The sequence below is a fragment of the Dysidea avara genome, chromosome 1, assembly GCF_963678975.1.
Source record: "Dysidea avara chromosome 1, odDysAvar1.4, whole genome shotgun sequence".
NCBI classification, from domain to species: Eukaryota; Metazoa; Porifera; class Demospongiae; order Dictyoceratida; family Dysideidae; genus Dysidea; species Dysidea avara.
The window spans coordinates 43,731,659-43,753,460 of NC_089272.1; the positions used below are offsets into that span (position 1 = coordinate 43,731,659).

At 35.2% G+C, this 21,802-nt stretch overlaps 3 protein-coding genes and 1 long non-coding RNA gene across 9 annotated transcripts in view; 3 read left to right on the forward strand and 1 right to left on the reverse strand.

Moving 5' to 3' along the window:
* The window catches only part of LOC136265328 (uncharacterized), a 41,752-nt gene extending 29,709 nt beyond the window's left edge, over positions 1-12,043 (forward strand). Inside the window, exon 7 of the mRNA XM_066060137.1 lies at positions 11,984-12,043. The gene's annotated coding sequence lies outside the window, so the exon portion shown is untranslated. The remainder of the gene's footprint in view (positions 1-11,983) is intronic.
* LOC136265367 (uncharacterized) lies at positions 699-11,973 on the forward strand. Of its 2 annotated transcripts, none has more exons than XM_066060197.1 (6): positions 699-875; positions 2,011-2,358; positions 3,776-4,060; positions 6,546-6,596; positions 7,269-7,421; positions 11,771-11,973. In XM_066060197.1, the coding sequence occupies exons 3-6, from the start codon at positions 3,910-3,912 to the stop codon at positions 11,956-11,958; spliced, it is 543 nt and encodes a 180-aa protein (XP_065916269.1). In that variant the 5' UTR covers positions 699-875; positions 2,011-2,358; positions 3,776-3,909; the 3' UTR covers positions 11,959-11,973. The 2 variants fall into 2 exon arrangements, with proteins under 2 accessions (XP_065916269.1, XP_065916265.1); XM_066060193.1 differs by lacking the exon at positions 11,771-11,973 and adding an exon at positions 7,477-7,864 and having other exon boundaries at positions 712-875.
* Positions 1,706-5,865, reverse strand: LOC136265386 (uncharacterized). The gene is made up of 3 exons (XR_010705494.1): positions 3,379-5,865; positions 2,972-3,274; positions 1,706-2,516 (listed from the first exon to the last, which is right to left on the reverse strand). It is a non-coding gene; the product is annotated as an uncharacterized lncRNA (long non-coding RNA).
* Positions 12,044-15,554: 3,511 nt separating the features above from the next.
* Positions 15,555-20,917, forward strand: LOC136265347 (uncharacterized). Of its 5 annotated transcripts, none has more exons than XR_010705481.1 (6): positions 15,555-15,710; positions 15,952-16,296; positions 17,269-17,539; positions 20,052-20,105; positions 20,390-20,545; positions 20,601-20,917. XR_010705481.1 is itself a non-coding variant. In XM_066060176.1 (6 exons), exons 3-6 carry the CDS (start codon positions 17,473-17,475, stop codon positions 20,801-20,803), a joined length of 480 nt encoding a protein of 159 aa, XP_065916248.1. In that variant the 5' UTR covers positions 15,691-15,743; positions 15,952-16,296; positions 17,227-17,472; the 3' UTR covers positions 20,804-20,917. The 5 variants fall into 5 exon arrangements, 4 of the variants coding, with proteins under 4 accessions (XP_065916248.1, XP_065916240.1, XP_065916221.1 ...); XM_066060176.1 differs by having other exon boundaries at positions 15,691-15,743; positions 17,227-17,539; XM_066060168.1 differs by having other exon boundaries at positions 15,691-15,743.
* The last annotated feature ends 885 nt before the right edge of the window (positions 20,918-21,802 follow it).

Below are 21,802 nucleotides of genomic sequence, written 5' to 3' on the forward strand. Positions count from 1 at the left end.
TAATCATTTTTGAATGCTCTAATGCCATTACAGTAATTGACTGTTCTATTAGAGTAGTTTGATTGTTAGCTGGCAGCTTTAATTTAATCCTTACAACTAAAATATAATTTTAACCACCCTTCAATGTTACTTAGTAAGACATTAGCCCTCTCCTTGCTCTTTCTATCATTTAAATGTCTATGTTTAAAATGCAATTAACTACACGTGTAACTGACTATGTAGCTAGCACATACTGTTGTAAAAAATTATTCACCCAAACACCCTGCCACCCTCTAAACCCACCCTTGAAATGTAAACATAAATAGCTAGTGGCATAAACCACCATGTTGGTGTGTAAAATTGTATACAAAAGTTTAGAATACTGGTTTATCCATGGAATTCCAATTGATCTCCAAAGCTTATAATATTATAATAGTGTGTCTAAAGACTGTCCAATTTCTCTACATCATAACCAATTACAAGTTAATCTATAAAAAGAAATTTGAAATTTAATATGTCCACAGCTTACTGAATACAGTGGTAAGCCTTATATAATGGTTTAATTCCAATCTTGAAGCCACATAGACTAATTTAATAGAGATATAATTTATCATCTTCCCAAATGTCATAAACAACCATATTTGGCAGGTTTCACACACATTAACTATTTCCTTATAAAGTAACTATTTACAGTGTATATTGGCACAAATTACATCACTACTCTTGGAACAGCAACATGTAATACAACTGCAATACCTACAAGTCTGATCATTTTGGGTGTAAGGAAGTTACATGGAATGTTACTCTGTATTGTAGGATTATATATGAGATATCAGAAATTCATGGATAATAAAGTATATATATAATCATTTTTCTTGTTACAGCAGCATCAGCAGGTTAGAGCCCTAGTTAATAGTACAAACATGTGTGCATGGACTATGTACATATGTTAATCAGTAATACCAGTATTGTTATTACATATGTAAGTTGTAGTAGAGTGTAATACTGTTTTCTATCTGTATGCAGTCAGTGGCGTAGCTACCATTGAGGCAACCGAGGCAGCTGCCTCGGTAAAAAAATCCTCAATTCAGTGAACAGGCTGAGCAGGCCTGAGTTTTGGCACCCCAAATTTTCTACTCAAACATTACTAGACAACATTACTGTACCACACACAATAGCATCTATAGACGTGGGCCAAAAACTATGGTGACACAGTCTGGCATTGGATGGATCAGGTCACCTTTTCAGCTACTTGAATTTGATAGAGCAGCCATCTTAATATACTCTAATAGAAGATTCAGTAAAGATTATAGCCACTGTTCTCATTACAATCAAATGATCATGCACTAGCAGTTACAATTAAAATAAAATAGCATCCACATGCCATTTCAAAGCATATATTTTCAAAATTTTCTTTAAGGGAGCATGCCCCCAGACTCGACATACTTAGCACATGTAGTTGAGCATCACATCAAAGAGATAGTCTCTGACTTAAACATCACATCAGATCAATGCTGAAAACAGTGGTGTGCATGACTATGACTTGCAGTCCATGATGGCCTGATCACTAAAAATATCTCTGGAGTAGCTAATTCAGTTTTTGTGTTTAGTGCAATTTCACTAGTCTAATAATTGAAGCAAGGTATACTGTAGCTAAGCTGGAGCATTACTGACATGCAGAAAATGCTCAGAGTCTTCTGAAACAACTTCTTCCATCCAACCAGAGAGTCAACCTGCAAATGCTGTACTACCCATGCTTGAAAGTGTGTGTGAATCACTGAGTTGAGTCAGAAGCTGACCCCTCTCAATGCATAACTTTGCCTCAGTAAACTTTTTTTCCTGGCTATGCCACTGGCAGTCACCTCATGTAGGTAGCTCCTAGCTATATTATACATGTTTTTCCTTTGAATTTCATTTGAAGTTTTAAGATTTACTTTTTGAATGGAGAACTTTGGAAGTTTCCAGAGAGTTTGTACAGTATAAATATACTTACAGTAACACACATTATGTAATGCACGTATGTGTCTGTAGCTTTCACTATCACTAATGGTCCACAAGACACAACAGTGTGTATCAATCAAGTGGCAAATTGTACATGTGGATTTACTGGTGCTGATCCTAACTTTGTGGTACCAGGTTGGAGAATAATCAAGAGAAGAAATGGTGTAGTTGTCAGTAATGAGACTGTCAGTGGAAGTGAAATCATTAGAAACACCAATGATGGACTGGAGTGGATAGCTGATCTACCTAATGGAAACAACAGTGTGTTAAGAGTTGGTCCAGTGGATGTGACTGATGATGATCAGTCATCATATCAGTGTAGTTTTGCATTGTTAAATGAAATTATTGAGAGCTCTATAGGAACTGTGACAGTTGTAGGTAAGTTACATTCCAGCATTGACCAAAGTGTTAATACACAAAGTACACACAACCATGATTAACTAGATTGTCAAGTCAATAAGTCTAAGTCCTTGAAATTAGGTTAGGTAATCCTAAGGCTGCAGCACATGTTGCTGTCAGACCTTCAGTGCTGGTCACTGTAAAGTGTTAGTAATTATACACATACCTCAAGTATGCACATGTATAGATGTTTCATTATAGTCAGTATGTGTTCACCTGAGCCCCACTAAATATAGTAATATCAAAGAGGTGAACATGTGTTCACTCCCAATGGTGTTTTCTACTGGAACAAGCATGTTTTTATATTGTTAACATGTTTGTGTACCTGAATCGTCCATATTAAATGTATTTGATATTTTTAAAGCCTCATGACTCACTTGTTCTTGCCTATATCAAAGTGCTTTTTTGACTATTGGTTCTGGCATTTAAAGGGCTTCACAGCAATATTAAATGTTTGGGCAGCTGGTTCATGTAACAAGAGTTATTAATAAGAAACAAGGGCTCAGGTGAGTGTAAGCTGACTATAGTACAATTTTGATTCAAGAAAATATTAACAATTTATGTGTGTACACAAGATACTAATTTTCCTTACCTAATAGGGTATGTAAAAACTAATTTTCACCTGTTGACATCCCCACTACTTTTTACCTGACACCTTTACCCATGACATATTTCACCATAGAGGCTATAATACGAGATTGATGTAACCATGACAACAATTGACTTTCTTCTTTCCCATTAGCATCAAAACTTGGAGTTCTCTATCTCAGCAAGTGATCAACTCTAAGGATATTGCCGGATAAAATTAAGCTCTAGCAACAATTACTTGAGTATAATTCTAGTTTTGTATTGTTTGTTTTGTGATCTGTACATCATAGATACTCTTTTCAGAGGTCTGCAAAATACGTAGTAGCAGTAATAATAGTTTAAACACAATTTTTCAAACCTTATTCATGTGCATTAGTTACTGGTAAGCAGGGTGTTTACAGAATTACGTACCTGCTAGGCTATATAGAATCTAAGTTTGCATGCTGCAGTCATATCTGATTGACCTACACACATATGCATATATACATGTATAATTATGTGACCATCTCAGCGAACACGTACAGTAACACGCACACCATTTGGGCTACAGAAATGAAACTAGGTTTTCGAACTCCCCATGAATAGGCAAATAAGGTGGTATATAGGTTTAATTGATTCAACACTTCCTTTCCTGAGTTATGGCTCAATTAAAACTTGCATAAAATTTTCTTTGTGATGTGCATAATTTCATCATTTTTAAAAAATTTCAATATACATGCCTGTGTGAACTAGACAGGCTTTCACTGAGATGGTCACATATACATACACTATATTCTGTAGGCATGCTCATGTGGTATACATGTTACAGATCCACCATCATTCATCAACATCACAGTGGAGGATATTGGAACCACCTTTATCACTATATCATGGTTCAGTATATCAGTTGGTAGAAGTGTGACTTAATATACTATATCATTATCATCTTCAACTGGTGATGTGATGATACAATTTACCACTGCTGATACAGAGTACAATATTACTGGACTATCCATTGGTACATCATATATGATCAGTGTTGTCCCTAGTGTGGGAATGTGTCAGGGAGAAGGAAAAGAGTTGATGGTGGATACATCAACTAGCATACCCACATGTAAGCTATCAGTTTATTCACATACACTTGTGACTTACAGGTTTTTGCTATTGAATTCGTCACCTTTACAATTGCCATTTGCAATTGAATTTGTCACTTTTACAGTAGAATTCATCACTTTTGCAATTGCATTTGCAACCTTGGCAACTGATTCAACATGCTTGCAGTAGAATTCAGGTGCTATCAGGGCCAGAGCCTACGGTCCAGCCAGTTCAGCATTGGCTGGACCACTTTTTAGCTACTTGAATTTGTAAAAGGATCGAGATACTGTAATAGAGCAGTCATCATAATATTTTCTACTATATAGAACAGTCATCACAATACTCTAATAAAGCATTCGGTATAGAATAAATTATACTGTTATACTTAGTCTAAGCCATTACATCTATGTTAATTGTCCTCAAATCACTCAAAAGTTTCAGTAAGTCATCTGCATGGTACTGCTTTGGGCTAATTGATCATGCATGTTATGCATGCATTAGCAAAACAATCCCAATGGCTTCTGTATCTCAAAGAACTATAAATTTTGAAGGTAAAATTAGATATGAAATTGAATTAATTGGTACTGTAGTACAAAATTACCAGGATATATCCTTGTTGTTAACAAAAAGGAGAAAGGGGCTTTGCAAGTAAAATAGCTTCCAGATGCCATTTCAGACCATCTATATTTTCAATAATTTCCCTGGTGGCTCCAGACCCCCCTAGCTTGTCATGCTGTGTGTGGGCTGTGTGTGCTTAGCACATGCAGTTGAGTATCACATATAAAAGCACATAATCTAAATATCACATCAGATCAATAAAACGTAATATACATGACTATTACCTCCATTGTAGTCCACATAGATGGCCGTACCACTCAAAATCTCTTGGCTCTGACCCAGGGTGTTATAGATGCATTTGTAGGATTTTTTTCATGAATGATTGTTTGTTCTATAGGCCAGGATACGTAGGAGTGAATTTCTATCAGTAATTTATTGTTGGCATTTCTGTATAAAGCTGTTTCTAAAGAAATTACTAGATATCTAGTGTTTTCAGAGGCATAAAATTCAGGTGTGCACCTGATGGATGGCATATATATATAATGTCCATCAATAGTGAACTACAGTGGTAGGAAACCTTAGACCATCCTAAGTGGTATTCCCACCTGTTTCTGGTTCTGGCTGAGCACAAAATTGGATGAGGGGGCCATTATATGATTATTAATCATACAAGGTTTTGGGGAAGCACCCCTGTGTAGGCCTAGCCTTTTGGTGTCACCCCTTCCTCTTTGGATAAATCAAATAATAAAGAAATACAAAAGTTAAGACACTATATTTGGCACTCAATCTATTCAAACCACAAAGCCTCAGATTCTATTCATACATTCAGGTATAAAATGCTACATTGGTATAGTTTACACATTTATAACTCATTTATATTAAACAAACCTGCACAGCTTCTAACAGCAACTACCTGTTTATGTGATGTACATTAAATAGAATTATACATGTGCAGTACCAATAATGGCCTGTCCAATAACTGATGATGGTAGGGACCAGAAACAATTATAACTTGGACTGGCCTTATCAATTACAAGCATGTTATAGCCGAACATTTATATACTGAATACAACTAATCACTACTAGTTCTTGTTAGTCAACAATCATTTCAGTTGCTTCACATAGTGTTCTAAGTTCTTGGTTAGCTGGGTACTCACTGATTAGTCATGACAAAATTTCTTGCAAACGTAACAAATTCTAATGCAATAACAGTTAATTCTATGATTCTTCTACTGCAAACAGGACAAAGTCATTTGCAAAGGTGACAAATTCAATAGCAAAAACCTGTAATAAAATACTTTTAACAATAGATATGCATTGGCTTACATTACTTTGTGATTAAACAAATCTTCGTGTTTAGTGCAAATACGTAGGCATAGTCACTGCTATTTTTTTCCATGCATAGATATGTAGCTAGCTAAGTATTTCAATGATAATTTCAGTTTGGCATTGTAAAGAAGTCCCAAAAATTCAACTAACCACCCATGCAGTTTTTTTTCTAATCATATTCATTAGTTACTTGCACACTATAAAGGTCTTGCATTGTGCCAATAATGCTTAATAACTGTTGCTAGTCACACAAGTTTCGCAAGGGATCGAATGAGATGAATGCTCTTGGTTTGTCACTGTGAGCTACCGACAACAAGCTGGTATCACTGTCAGACATTAGGATAAGGTTGGAAACAAATATTGAAAACTATAGGTTTAATACAGACAAGCACATTATTAAGTTTCAATTTAATCATTGAGAATGATTGTAGCCTTTCATCCTCTCCTCTCAAGCATGGCTAGCTAGCAACAGTTGTTAAGCATTTTACGATGCATGTGCATTTCATTCGTAACCTCTCTAATAACTTTTACAGTATTTACTCACAAAATAGACACCATAATAAACATGTTAAATTTGTATTTACAAATTATTCATTACAAATGTTCTGTCTGTACAGTTCAGCTTTCCAGAAGCAAGTCAATTGTTTTTCCTACCATTTATATGTCAGGTTTGATAATGTGTACAAATTATGTTGCAGTAGCTGCTGTCTTACAAGCTAAGTACTACGTACATTAACTGTGTAAATTAATGTTATGCCAAATGTAATAAGCGTGTAGTGTGTTTGTGTGTGAACCACCTAGTAGCGTACATACTTCTATTCTATTAGTGATGGTCATACCATAACTACAATACATTATTATACACTCTTATCTAAAGGTTTTCAGACCACAGCAAGTTGAAATACTCGAATTGCATTGGCTACTTACAGGTATCTAAATCCTGTAGATCCCTTATTCATGTCTCAATAGATCCCTGTCTCTGGGGTGATAAAAAACAATGGCAACGCATGGGCGTTTAACTGGTAGCAAGGTGCCGTAACATGCTTTACAAGTTACAGGGAGCTGTTAATGCTACATTTCTCATGTCACAAGCAGCTGTGAAGGTAGAACAAGCAGCAGCAAAGGTACAACTATGAGCTGTGGTCTAAATTAGTTAGACATCGAAACACAGTGTTCTACGTGTACGGAATTTAGAAACCTTCAGGCCCTGCAGTAGCTTTCTCGCTTTGCTTGTGTGCCACAACGCAGGGCCTTTCAGGTTTCTAAATTCCATAGAACCTTGTGTTTTGATGTCTATATTATACTGACCATATCAGTATGCTTATCATAATCACTAATAGCTGAAAACACAGAATCAGATGATGGTGGGAATACAACTTTGATCATTGTATTCACTATTATCATTGTCCTCCTCATAATATCATTAGTAATAACTGTTGTCATTGTTTGGTTGTGTGTGGAACGTTATCACAAACTGAAGCACATCACTTCTGGTAAGATGCATAAACACAAGTGATCAATTAGCCATGACTTTTGTGTTTACTATAGAAGTTAAAACTCCTGTGAGCCAGCAGCAGTTAAACACAGACACAATCAAGATGCAATCATCTCCAGCTTATGTTCCAGTAGGTAAAGATAATCCAACTTCTTCCATAGTACCACAATACGATACTATACAAGTTCCTTCTGATCATCAAGATGTACCAATGATGGCTAATCCAGCTTATCTGACCCATAAAAACATCTGATGTGTTACCTTCACACCTTACAAAATGTAATGTGTCGCCTTATACACATATTGCATATATGTATTCAAATTATTTTCAGCTTGTGTACTTATGAGACTGATATGTACTAGTAGTTATTATAGATGGTTCTCTGATCATTACAATAAAAGCATATCATCAGTATTGTCATGGTGATAAGTCAGTACATTTCCTTTGTATAATATACAGTACACAGTATCACCATATTAGTTAACTAAGTTTACCATTGAAATTCCATGGCCAATTACAGTGGTATAATGCTCATTAGGGTTTAGATGTAGCTACTAGTCTTGTACAGATGTAATATTTTATGTATATACTATTCAGCACATGCTTTGTGTGAGATTGATACTGGTCTGGGGAATATACTCTAATAGAACAGTCAAGTTAGATTCAACATGTTAAGGTGAAAGTGTTCTATGAATGTAAATGTACTTTTAGAAATGCATCATACTACACATCAATACATGCTTGTTATACCTTTGACTATGTTATACCTTTAGATGGTAAAATGAATGCGTTTTGTTCATTAGAGAGTACAGTGATACATATACAAACTTCAAGAAGGCATAATAAACTGGTTGGATACAATACAATTATAGTAGAAGTATTGATAGTATACTAGTATCTAGGATCACATAATATATTTATAGTTGTAACATGGGCACAAGTGATTTGCCTGATATACATGCCCAAAGTCCAAAGACATATTATTATTACTTTTTCCTTACTGTGTAAAACTTCTGTACAGAAGATAATTATACACAGAAAAGGAGGGGGGGGGAGAGAATAAAAAATTATAGCTACAATAAGCAGTATAAAACACAAACTAAACTATACTGTAATTACAAATGTGTATGTTTAAGAACAAAACTACAATTTCAAATATGTACGTATAGTGATACAAAGATATTTCAGTTGATCAGCCTACAGGATTATGACAACATTGCAGTTGTTCTTTTTTCTTGCAGAGTGCAAGGGAAAGTGTAAAGTCTATAATATTATTATGTTACATACCTATATGGTAACTACTACTGCCTACTCGACCCATTGTGATCACAGAGTTGTGTGTGTGTGTGTGCTATGCCAGACACCATTCACACATTGGTGATTACAGCATACTATACACTGTCTATAGTGGAAACTTTAAAGTACAAGGTAGTTTTTAAGTTTGGTTTGATTGAATGGATAACACTGATGATATTTGCTATACCACTACAGAATAGCAGTACATGCAACATGATGATTAACTTGATATATAAATTAACACCTCGTACTACCAGCACCTTTGTTTGCAATCAGTATTGTGTTTAATTATATTCACCATTTCTTCTCATGCATACTAATTATCCATAAATGGATTCACAAACTAGTATTGAAATTAATTTTTTACTAGTAAATTATGGGAAACAGGGATAGGTGAAAAAACAAAAGTCAACCAAGTCAACTCATTAAACTGTTCTAGGAACTACAATGGAGCATGTCAAACCTTTTAAAGCCTAGCTATTTGAAGTTGTCTTACATAGATCTCTATTTGGATCAGAGTCTGGTGCTAACTATCAGGGTTGGTGCAACAAAATTTATTGTAGGGAAAAGTGATAATTACAACTGTATAAACATGTAGCTATATACAAAGCACACTGAGCATCCAGAGCAAGCTCTATACATGTAGGAGGGATCTGGGGGCATGCCCCAAAGGAAACGTTTCAAATGTTAGCCTTCTAAGATAGCATCTGGGGTATTAGCCTTCAGTCCTGTTAACTCCAAAGATACTGCCCAAAACCTACAGAAGTTTTTCACTACAATTATCAACCCAAACATTGTTTGTAGTGAAATTGAAGAATCCCACTAAAACTATTTAAACCGTAATGATTATTTCTTGAATTGCATGGCCAAAATACATTTTTAATGTATGAAAAGTGTAAACTTTTTAACTTTAAGGAGTTGATGTAGCTAGCAGGATGTCTGGCATAATGGTGAGATAGAAGTACGTACACAGGCCGAGAAGAAGTTTTAGCCTACACACTAGTCTTTTTTCCTCATAGATTTTAAATGATAAATTATTTTTGAATGCTGCAAATCTATTACAGTAATTGACTGTTCTATTAGAGTATTTTGATTGTTAGCTGGCAGCTTCAATTTAATCCTTACAACTAAAATATAATTTTAACCACCATTCAATGTTACTTAGTAAGACATTAACCCTCTCCTTGCTCTTTCTGTCATTTCAATGTCTATGCTTAAAATGCAATTAGCTACATGTGTAGCTGACTACATAGCTAGCACATATTGCTGCAAAAAAATTATTCACCCGCCACCCTCTGAACCCATCCTTGAAATGTAAACATAATAGCTAGTGGCATAAACCATCATGTTGGTGTGTAAAATTATATACAAAAGTTTGGAATACTGTATCCATGGAATTCCAATTAATCCCCACAGCTTATAATATTATAATAGTGTGTCTAAAGACTGCCCAATTTCTCTACATCGTAACCAATTGCAAGTCAATCTCTAAAAATAAATTTGAAATTTAATATGTCCACAGCCTACTGAATACAGTGGTAAGCCATATATTAGTAGTTAAATGCCAATCTTGAAACCATATAGACTAATTTAATAGAGATATAATTTATACCAAATTCCATAAACAACCATATTAGACAGGTTTCACACATCAACTATTTCCTTATAAAGTAACTATTTATATTGGCACAAAATTAATTACATCACTACTCTTGGGACAGCAACATATATAACTGCAATATCTACAAGTCTGATCATTTTGGGTGTAAGAGAAGTTACATGGAATGTTACTCTGTATTGTAGGATTATATATATATATATAAAAATTCATGGATAATAAAGTGTATATGTGACTGAATTTTGGAAAATCACCCATATGGGTGCATTTGACACCTAAAATATTTAATGATCAAATCACAAACTTTATAGTGAAAATCTACTTGTTAAGCCATTCTCAATGCCTTAAATTACAAGAAAATTCTTGAAATATTTTTAAAACTGTGCCCTGCTTTTATTAACAATCCACTAAACATGAAAATTCTAATTATTTCATATGCACCCATATGGGTGATTTTCCAAAATTCAGTCACATATAATCATTTTTCTTGTTACAGCAGCATCAGCAGGTTAGAGTTCCGCCAGTTAATATACAAACATGTGTGTACGTTCATATGTTAATCAATAATACCAGTATTGTTATTACATAATGTAGAGTCTAATACTATTTCTATCTGTGTGCATGTGACTAGCTACTAGCTATATTATACATGTTTTTTTTTGCTTTGAATTTAATCTGGAGTTTTAAGATATTATGCCAGTTTGGTGGTGTTGTTGTTTCGATTTCTTGAGCAAGAAACTTTACTCACATTGTTCCACTTTACCCAGCTGTATATCGGGGACCTGGCAGCCTGGTGCCATCTGAGGAAGCAGCCCATCCAGCTGTAACATCAATAGGTGCCTGGTATTTACTGGAGAAGCAAATACTCAACTGTCCTTGTCTCGCTTAGCAATGTTGGGGTTGTTGTGGAACTTCAGGTTCCATGACCTCTCTCAGTGATACCTGAACAGTCCTCCTGCAGTTTACTAGCCCTGCCCCAGGAGGATTTGCCTACACAAGGCTCAAGTGCTTGAGTGGTGCACAGGCATCCAGTGCTGGTTTGCTGGGTGGCATAGCTGTGTTTGCATGGCTGCCATAGACCTTTGTAGGCTTTGTGTGTGTGTGAACCACTTAGTAGTCTACATACTTTATGATGGACATACCATACATACAATACATGAATATACCCATAAAAGGTTTACTGACCATGTCATTATGCTCATCATAATCACTAATAGATGATGACAGTGAATCAGATGATGATGGGAACACAACTTTGATCACTGTATTCACTATTATCATTATCCTCCTCATTATATCATTAGTAATAACTGTTGCCATTATTATTTGGTTGTGTGTGGAGCATTATCACAAACAGGAGCACATCACTTCTGTTAAGATGTAGCTATAAACACAAGTAAAGAATTAGCCATGACTTTTTTGTTTACTGTAGAAGTTAAAACTCCTGTGAACCAGCAGCAGTTAAACACAGACACCACCAAGATGCAGTCATCTCCAGCTTATGTTCCAGTAGGTCAAGACAATCCAATTTCTTCCACAGTACCACAATATGATACTGTACAAGTTTCTTCTGATCATCAAGATGTATCAATGATGGCTATAGTAATCCAGCTTATCTGACCCACAAGAACATCTGAAGTGTTACCTCAATGAAACACATGTACCCAGTACATCACACCTTTCATGAAATATAATGTACCACCTTGTCATACAGTAATATTGTTATTATTGTATACGTGCAAATTGTATATTATAATTATTTACAGCTTGTGTACTTATGAGACTGACAAGTGCTGGTTATTATAGATGGTGTTCTGATCATTGCAATAAAAAGCATATCATCAGTGATTGTGATAAAATGAACAAATGTGACCGGGCCTGCGAAAACAGGGCATGTGGGCACAAACTACACACCATCACACTACAGGTCATATCTCAGTTTTAGAGCAGAATACTTGCATTCTGTTACTTGCATCATAAAGCCAATTAAATGCCTACTACGAGCTAAAAATTACATTGCCATAGCATAATGGTATAAAAAGGTATGAGTGATAGAAGTTTGAAAAAGTAGGCAAAAAACATGTGTCCACATGCCCTATTTTCGCAGGCCCAGTCACAAATATGCATCTCCTTTATGTAATACACAGCACACAGTATCACCCATTAGTCAACTATAAGTCAACTAGCTTTTATCTATCAGCTCTATATTATATTAAAAGTCATATCAAGTTCTGAAAACACTTTGCAATAATTTTCGCCCTGGCGGGCCATGCAATGTTTTTCATTATGCACCTAGCAACAATTTTCCATCAGCCACAGCAATTTTAATCCATGCAAGTACAACTGTTTATCACTATAACTAATTTAGTTAATGAGCTAATAGTTGTTAACTGTGATAGATGGTAAATTATAAGTATGCAGAAAAATGTAACTGTAAGTTGTGTGTACTACTATTATGACTATGAGTATAACTACCAGTTTCCAACAGACCATTAGTTATACACAATATGAAATGGAGAATAAAGATTATGGATAAGACGGAGGCCAATGCAACATATAGTTGACTTGCAAGGCCCGAACATGGACAAGAATAAAAGGCAATGTTAGAGCAAAATGTGCCCATAGCTACCACCTCATCATATATAAAAAAGGATGTATACAGCTCTGTCATGACAGTAAGATCAACAAATTATCAAAGTTCCTGTTGTAGGATAGCTGCATGGTGCCTACCTAGTATACATGTGTACAACTAGGCAGAGAAATTTAGTTAGATTTGCAACTCCATTATATGGTACCAAGGGACCTTCCAAACACACAGAAAATACTTAAGGTCTGTTATTCAATTAGTTTCAGTGCATAAGGCCACATAGACTTAATTATTAGTTTCTCATCCTCCTGCACTCAAAATTATTATACCAGTGTGGGAGGGTGGATTTTATTTTAGTTTTTACTAACTAAATAGCTGAATTAGCTAGCTAAAATGACTCAAAATGCAGTTTTCTTAGACTACTCTAACAAGGTACCAACTCTAAAAAGGTGCTGGATGGCTGCACTAAGCCACCAGTGGTACACAAAATTCTTGACGAGGTAAGAAAAACAGTGGTGCGGGCGGGGATGAGAAACTAATAATTAAGTTTATGTGGTCTAAGTAACAATTACTAACAGTTAGTAACAGTTAATTAACAGTTAGTTGAGTAATTGCAAATTTAACTAGTTTAGTGCATAATTAAATTTAATTGGCTAGTACAATAAGTGTATAATATTTGCTATAATATAGGAACAGTAGAACAGCAATCATATCAGTTGTCAGTCTGGTAGTAATAATTACTGTCATTGCTGGTCAAGCGTTATACAAGCTAGCTAACTTTTCGTAATTGCATAAGCCAGCAGCTGCATTACAAATGCACTGTCGAGTGTACATATTATGAACTCTCGGTACTTCTCCATTATTTAGTCTTAGTACTGTCAATCAAGTGTTCTGTCTTTAAAAACTTGCATGGCACCCTATAGATTAGAAGCAATGTAATTCACTGAGTACTGATAATCCTGCAGTACAACAAAAAGGGATTCATTGCAGTATACATATGGATAAGATTAACTTACATATGTACTTACTGTAAAACATGTTAACGTTTTTATTTACGTCAGTGAACGTCATAATTAATTTTAAGCAGTGGCACTGGTTGCCACCTTGTCAGTTAAGACATAGATAGGTACATATCTATGGTTATGATTAAATTTCCTTGTTGAAAGTACTACACAGCCACATATATATGAACTACGTATTTGCCTATTTTAAATCTTGAACTATTTGCAATTTTGCATGAACCATGGTATATAACTGGTTGATATAAAGAGTACAGATATACAGGTACACAGTGTACATTGTGCAAAGCATGCTAAGTATCCAGAGCATGCTCTATCTAGGAGGGTCTGGGGGCATGCCCCCAAAAGCCGGTAACATTCAAAAAGTTTACCTTTCTGAGATAGCATCTGGTAACAATTTTGACTAAATTTTATTGAATTATATCATGTGCATTGTGAGTAACAGCATGTTGAAGGAAAGCGATCATCATCATCAGTCTCTAGCAGTGGTAACGCTAGAGCTGTTCTGTCATACAGACAGCTATAAAAGTTTAAAGTTCAGTTCAGTTTCAAGGGGTCTTATGTAGCTATTTCTGTTAACTTTAAAGATACCTCTCACTAGCATCAACATCATTTTAGTTGGCAAAAGAAAGCATGCAACCCAAACACTATTAATTTTTATTTGTAGATAAAACTGAAAATTGCATGTATATTAAGCCTAAATGGTTATTTTAGGAATTTCATTCTGCTGATGAAGAATTTTTAATGATTGAGTACATGAAAAGTGTAAAACTTTTTAACTTTAAGGAATTCCGAATGTCTGTGAGATAGAAATACACAGGCCAAGATAAAGTTTCAGCTTTCAGTTTCAGTTTTATACTTTAGATTTTGTTCTGATTCTATTGCAGTAGTTGACTGCTCTGTTAAAATATTTTGATTTTTAGCTGGCGGCTTTGATTTAATCCTTACAACTACAATATCATCTGTCATTGTTGTGTTAAACACTCTCTATGCTTACAATGCAATTGCACATGTAGCTTCTACTATTATACTGTTGTAAAAAAAATTAATTACCCAAGCACCCCTAAACTCACCCTTGAAATGTGAAAATTATAGTTAGTGGCATGAACTACCATCAGTGGGTGTATAAGATACGAAAGATCTAAACCAAAACAGCCAAGCTGTAAAAAAAGAGTGCTTAAGCTGTGAGAATAGATGCAGTCTTAAAACTCCTGGGTGAAAAAAGTTGTGAAAAGTCTTAATAATGGCTGTGTGCATTGTTAGCATTAACATTGGCTGCCAACTTTTTTACCCAGGATTTTTAAGACCACACCGTTTTTCACAGCTTGCCTGTTTTTGTGTGGATATGCATAACCAAGTCAATCTCTAAAAAAATTTCATATGTCCACAGCCTACTGAAGTGTTTTGAATACTGTGGAAAGCCTTATATCAATGCCAATCTTGAAACCATATAGACTAATTTAATAGAGATATAATTTATCAACTTCCCAAATGCCATAAACAACCAAAATTATTTGACAGGTTTCACACATTAACTATTTCCTTATAAAGTAAATTTTATATTACAAAATTACATCACCACTCTTGGAACAACATGTATTACAACTGCAATATCTACAAGTCTTGTCATTTTGGGTGTAAGGAAGTTACATGGAATGTTACTCTGTATTATAGGATTATATATAAGTTTTGATACATGTCACAGAGATCTATGGATAATAAAGTGTTTATTATAATTACTTGTCTTGTTACAGCAGCATCAACAAGTTAGCAGAAAATTCCATGTGTGCATAAACAATGTATGTAAGTCAGTAGCTAAAACCAGTATAGTTATTACTATGTATGATGTAGTGGAGTATAGTTATGTTTTCTTTCTTGTAAAAATTATTTTTTAGAGTTTTAAGCTTCTTTACTTAAATTACTTTTGCTTTAAATTGGAGGTTTTTTGAGTGTCCAGAGGTTGTATGTATCGACTTCACACATATGAAATGTATTGTTTATCTGTAGCTCTCACTATCACTAATAGTCCACAAGATACAACAGTGTGTATCAATCAAGTGGCAAATTGTACATGTGGATTTACTGGAGCTGATCCTAACTTTGTACCAAACTGGCATATCATTAAGAGGAATAGAAGTGGAGTAATAGTTAGTGATCAGACTATCAGTGGATTTCAAATCATCATTAACACTAATGATGGACTGGAGTGGATACCTGATCTACTTAACGGAAACAATAGTGTGTTAAGAATTGGTCCAGTGGATAAGGCTGATGACCAGTCATCATATCAATGTAGTTTTGCATTGTCAAATAGAGTTATTGAGAGTACCATAGGAACTCTGACAGTATTTGGTAAGTTACAATAGATTCCTGTATTGACCAGAGTGTTAATGAACGAATTAAGTACACACAACCATGATTAATTACATACGTACCTCAAGTATGAGTATATGGAGCACATGTATAAATGTTTCATTAGCATGATTTTGTCTCAAGAAAATAACAACAATTGTGACTGGATTTGCGAAAAAGCATCTTTTCTACACATTTTACATGCCAGCAAACAAAATGATGTAACACTTGACTCTGTACACTGATTAACTTGCTGTTAGTTTCAACATAAAGCAGATACTTTAGCTGCACTCATGGAAAATTCCAGGAAATTATATGCAATGATAAAAAGTTATGAAGCTTCAAAGTTCAAAAAATGGGTCAAATTTTGTGTGTGAAAAGTACCTTTTCGCAAATCCAGTCACAATTTATATGTACTGTAGATTATTAAAGTGTTTAATGAGGTTTGTAACTACCTACCAAGCATAAGAGCTGTAATGGTGTTTAAAATAATTCAACACCTTGTTGACATCCCTACTACTCATAAAACAAACAAATACAAGACAACAATTAGCTACTTAATTAATTGTTGCTAGACCAGCTTAAATTGATTGATGTGCTGATGTAGAGAATTCCAAATTTTGAGGGAAAGAAGAGATCGATTCTTGTCATCAGTCATATGCCTTCTACTGGCCTCTATAGTGATCTGTGCATCATAGCTACCTTTTTCAGATGTATGCACAATAATAATGAAGACAACCACTACAGTTTTGAACACAATTTTGCAAACCTTTAATCATGTTCATTAGTTACTGGTAAACAAAATGTTTACAGAATTTACTTACCAGCCTAAGGCCAGCATATATACAAGTTTGCATACAGCAGTCATGTCTGATTGATAGATATTGAACTACTCATGTACATGTATATTATACGTACATTATTCTGTAGATATGCTCATGTACATACAACTATAGCTACATGTTTATACAGACTGAGATCCACCATCACTCATCAACATCACAGTGGAGGATACTGGTACCACCTTCATCACTATATCATGGATCAGTACATCAGTTGGTAGTGTGACTTACACTATAACTGGTGATCTGATGTTGTCATTTACCACCACTGATACTCTGTACGCTATTAATGGACTAACCAGTAATACATCATATAGAATCAGTTAGTGTGGGAATGTGTCAGGGAGAAGGAAAAGAAGTGATGGTGAATACAAGCAGAGTGTCACCCAGCATACCCATAGGTAAGCTACTGTATATAATCATAAGGAAAAATTAGGAATTTTAAGTTTGATTAGAGATCATAGAAATGAAAAGTAAAGAAACAAGGGAGGTCACCTATACTTACAGACATGAACATATAACCCCTAATTCAGTCCATCTATAACTAACCAGTCTAGACCGGCTCAAGCGACATCTATCAGTGAAAACATCAAGCTTATAGCCTTAGTCATTATCAAGTTATGCTTGTCTGAAGGCATTAGCTAGTCAGGCAGTCAGGCAGTCAGTCAGTCAGTCAGTCAGACAGTCAGTCAGTCAGTCAGTCAGTCAGTCAGTCAGTCAGTCAGTCAGTCAGTCAGTCAGTCAGTCAGTCAGTCAGTCAGTCAGTCAGTCAGTCAGTCAGTCAGTCAGCAAACAATTTCACTGAATTTAAAAAATAAAATTCCATAGCAATCCACCTGAAGCATTTTTGGCTGTTTTGGAGACACTTTTAAGCTAGATTGATTTTGGTTGATTTTTTTTGACATTTGGCATAGCTGTTCTTTCACACCTGAATACATAAAGTATACAAAGACAAGGTACCAAGACAAAGAACACACACAAAATAAATAAATAAATGATAAATACAAAACAACAAAAAAAGTTAAACAGTTAAATCTACTCACATTAACTATTATTATAGTTCGGTAGTGAGACTTATGCGACAAATTCCCCATGCTTGTGGGGTAGTTCAAATACCAATTTATTCCACCAGCAAGTGGTACTATGTCAGAAATATTGTTGTGCTCTAACCAAGTGACACTGAAGACTGTTTGCAAAATAGGCCTTACATCGAGTGTTATGGATATAGGCTGCCAAAAATATTATTGGAGGTTGCAGTTGTAGGCACTGGCAACTAGAATATTGATGGTGAAGTGCTGCCAAGCTACAGATCTTGATTTTGATATGTTAGGCCAACCAAGCTGTTCACGTGGCACATATGCATGGTCAAATCTTTTAAGAGATAAAACGACCCTTGTTGCCCTATTCTGCATATGGTGCAAGCGTAGAATAGGGCTCTTACCTGTTGATTGAGAAGAAAGGGTCCCCACACTGGTAGAGCATACCTGATATGCGGTAAAATCAAAAACTCCATCAACAACTTAAGGAAGATTTTTGTGATCGCACCCAATTAGATATGTGACTGAGCCTGGGCACATGGGTGCATAAAATTTTCCTACTTTATCAAATTTTCATGACTCATAACATTTTATGTGGTTATGCTATGACTATGCAGTCTTTATCAAACATTTAATTGGCAAGGCTTTATAATACAAGTCACAGAATGTGGATGTTCCATTCCAGTGCTGAGATATGACTTGTCATGTAATGGGGTGTAGTTTGTGCCCATTTTTGCAGGCCTGATTACATATAAAATAATAGTAAGAACACTTGCATAATTGTGACACACATCAGACACCTGAGTGTTTCAATGAATACAACTAGGCCTGAGTCAAATATGCTCAGAATTTTGCCCACAATGCTTACAGGAATTTCCCAAAATTTTCACCTATTATGCTGTTCAGTGTTCCTATCATGTTTGCATTATGCTTCTAGGTTGACAACATTTCTTACCATCATCTTGGAACATTTTAATCAACAAATGCTCTTTTAGAGTATTTCACCACAAATTGAATGTTCTATTAGAGAATATTGACCTAAGGAGCTAGTTTGCAATTTCCTCTGACTGCTCTATTAGGGAGTATAGATTATTTGTACGGAATTAAGTTCCATAGTTTGAAATATCCACTTAATATGCCAACAATATGCTGGCATAGCACTCTAGCCTATTATGCTTTTTATTATGCTGACATATCTGATGCAGGCCTAAAGGCAACAGTAAAAAATATTCCTAAATAATAGTGTTGCTTTGGATGGCTTTAAGAGGCTGGTCTTCAATCATAACAGGAAGATATACTAACTTCCTTTTGTTGTGCTTGGAAGAGAATCATATCACACTTGGTTTGCTAATGTTACACTGCATCTCGCTCTGGAAAATCCACTTAAAAATAAGTCATGTGATAACTTCTTCTACCTAATACCTTCTTCTTCTTCTACCTACTTACTCTCGATTCTAGTTAACCAATACTGCCAAGACACCATGAAGCTATTGTGAGGGGTCAACATGTTTTGTGAAAAGGTGCTAACCTTCATGACCCCTAATATACAGTACTATACTGTATGAGTTGTAGGTTAATTAATAATAGATAATTTATGTTGTTAGCTTATAATACTACAAATGTTTTGTGCTTAGTATAAGTATGTACTATACAATAGCCACTGTTATTTTTTGCCATGTATAGATAGCTAAGAGAATTTCAGTTTGGCAACCTGAAAGTTCAATCAATCTGTCCACGCAGCTTTTCCAATCATACTCATTAGTTACTTGTACGTTATTAGCCGTATATCACTCAACAAATATGACAATAATTTCATGGTAAACATGTACATAGTTCAATTTGTAATTGCAAATTAGTTAAAATGATCTGTGCACAGTTCAACCTTCCAGAAGCAAGTCAATTGTTTTACAAGCTACCACTTCAATTAAAGGTTTGTTGATTTGTTTACTTTTACAAATAATATTATTATGCTACAGTAGCTGCTTTCCTACAAGCTAAATACTACTTAGATACTGTATAACGTAGTGTTATGCTGTATGTAACAGTTGGTTTGTGTGTAGTGTGTGTGTGCGTGCTTGTGTGTGCGTGCGTGTGTGTTGTGTGTGCGTGTGTGAACCAAGCACCTAGTATCGTAAGATGAACATACCATAAGTATAATGCATGCACTCATAACTAAAAGGATTACTACCAAGTCATTATATGTATCACTAATAGATGATGACAGTGAATCAGATGATGATGGGAACACAACTTTGATCATTGTATTCACTATTATCATTGTTCTCCTCATAATAGCATTAGTGATAGCTGTTGTTATTATTGTTTGGTTGTGTGTGGAGCGTTATCACATACTACAGCACAGCAGCTCTGGTAAGATATATAAACACAAGTGAACAATTAGCCATGACTTTTGTGTTTACTGTAGAAGTTAAAACTCCTGTGAACCAGCAGCAGTTAAATACAGACACAATCAAGATGCAGTCATCTCCAGCTTATATTCCAGTAGGTCAAGACAATGACCCAATTTCTTCCATAGTACCACAATATGATACTGTACAAGTTCCTTCTGATCATCAAGATGTACCAATGATGGCTAATCCAGCTTATCTGACCCATAAGAACATCTGAAGTGTTACCACATGTACCCAGTACATCACACCTTTCACGAAATATAATGTATCACTTTACAGTAGTGCTGTATACATGCAAACTTTTTTACAGCTTGTGTACTCATGAGATTGACATGTGCTACACATTATAGATGGTTTTCTGATCATTACAGTAAAAGTATACCATCAGGGATTGTGATAAGTTAGCACAAATACCACATACAGTTTACTAGGTACAAATACCACTGCTACAAATATTACTGTATTGTATAGAACATGTTCCAAACTAAATAAGAAGCCAAAATTTTTAAGTTGTGGCAAGTTTTTCTCAAAAATACAACAAATTTTATGTGATGTACCAAAAATTACCCTTGTGTAGGAAGCATGGTACCTACACGTGTAGAGCTACATTAAGAAATTTTGTAGGAAATATTCCCACACTGTTGAATTTTGTAAGAAAGATTCCTACACATGGCACAATGTGTAGCACATTTTAGGAACATTTTTAGGAACAATTCTTACACTTTTAGGAATTATTCCTACACAACAGGATGTCTTACACTTTGCTCAGTGTGTGGGTGGGAACCTTTTTTACAAGATTCAACAGTACGGGAATATTTCCTACAAAATTCTGCAAAAATTCTCAAAAACTCTACACATGTAGGAACCATGTTCCTACACAAGTGTAAAATTCCTTCCTGCACTTTACCCCAAAATTATGAGTTATTTACTTTGGAATATGTTATAGGACATATAATGAAACCTGTCTTAGTGGTCACCACTGTAGGGAGGCCCTCTCTAAAACTCCAACTTTAATTCCCCATATGAGAAGCAATTTACTTGTCTAAATCAGCCACCTTTCTTACATGGGCGGAGGAGGCATCTTGGGGAGTGGGTTGGTGATTCCATGGCCTAGCTGTAAGTTGAAGACCAAAGAAAATAAAGGCAATTGCCTGCTGACAATAGCTGCCCTCCACCAACTATATCTCCTTATTTATAGCTACCTTGTTACACTGCT

Coding starts and splice junctions, on each gene's coding strand:
- LOC136265367 (XM_066060193.1), top strand. CDS start 3,910: ATGATACAATTTACCACTGCTGATACAGAGTACAATATTACTGGACTA. Junction 4,061..6,545: donor ATCAACTAGCATACCCACAT/GTAAGCTATCAG, acceptor CTGTCTGTACAG/TTCAGCTTTCCAGAAGCAAG. Junction 7,422..7,476: donor ACTGAAGCACATCACTTCTG/GTAAGATGCATA, acceptor TGTTTACTATAG/AAGTTAAAACTCCTGTGAGC.
- LOC136265347 (XM_066060176.1), top strand. CDS start 17,473: ATGTGTCAGGGAGAAGGAAAAGAAGTGATGGTGAATACAAGCAGAGTG. Junction 20,106..20,389: donor AGCTACCACTTCAATTAAAG/GTTTGTTGATTT, acceptor TATCACTAATAG/ATGATGACAGTGAATCAGAT. Junction 20,546..20,600: donor ACTACAGCACAGCAGCTCTG/GTAAGATATATA, acceptor TGTTTACTGTAG/AAGTTAAAACTCCTGTGAAC.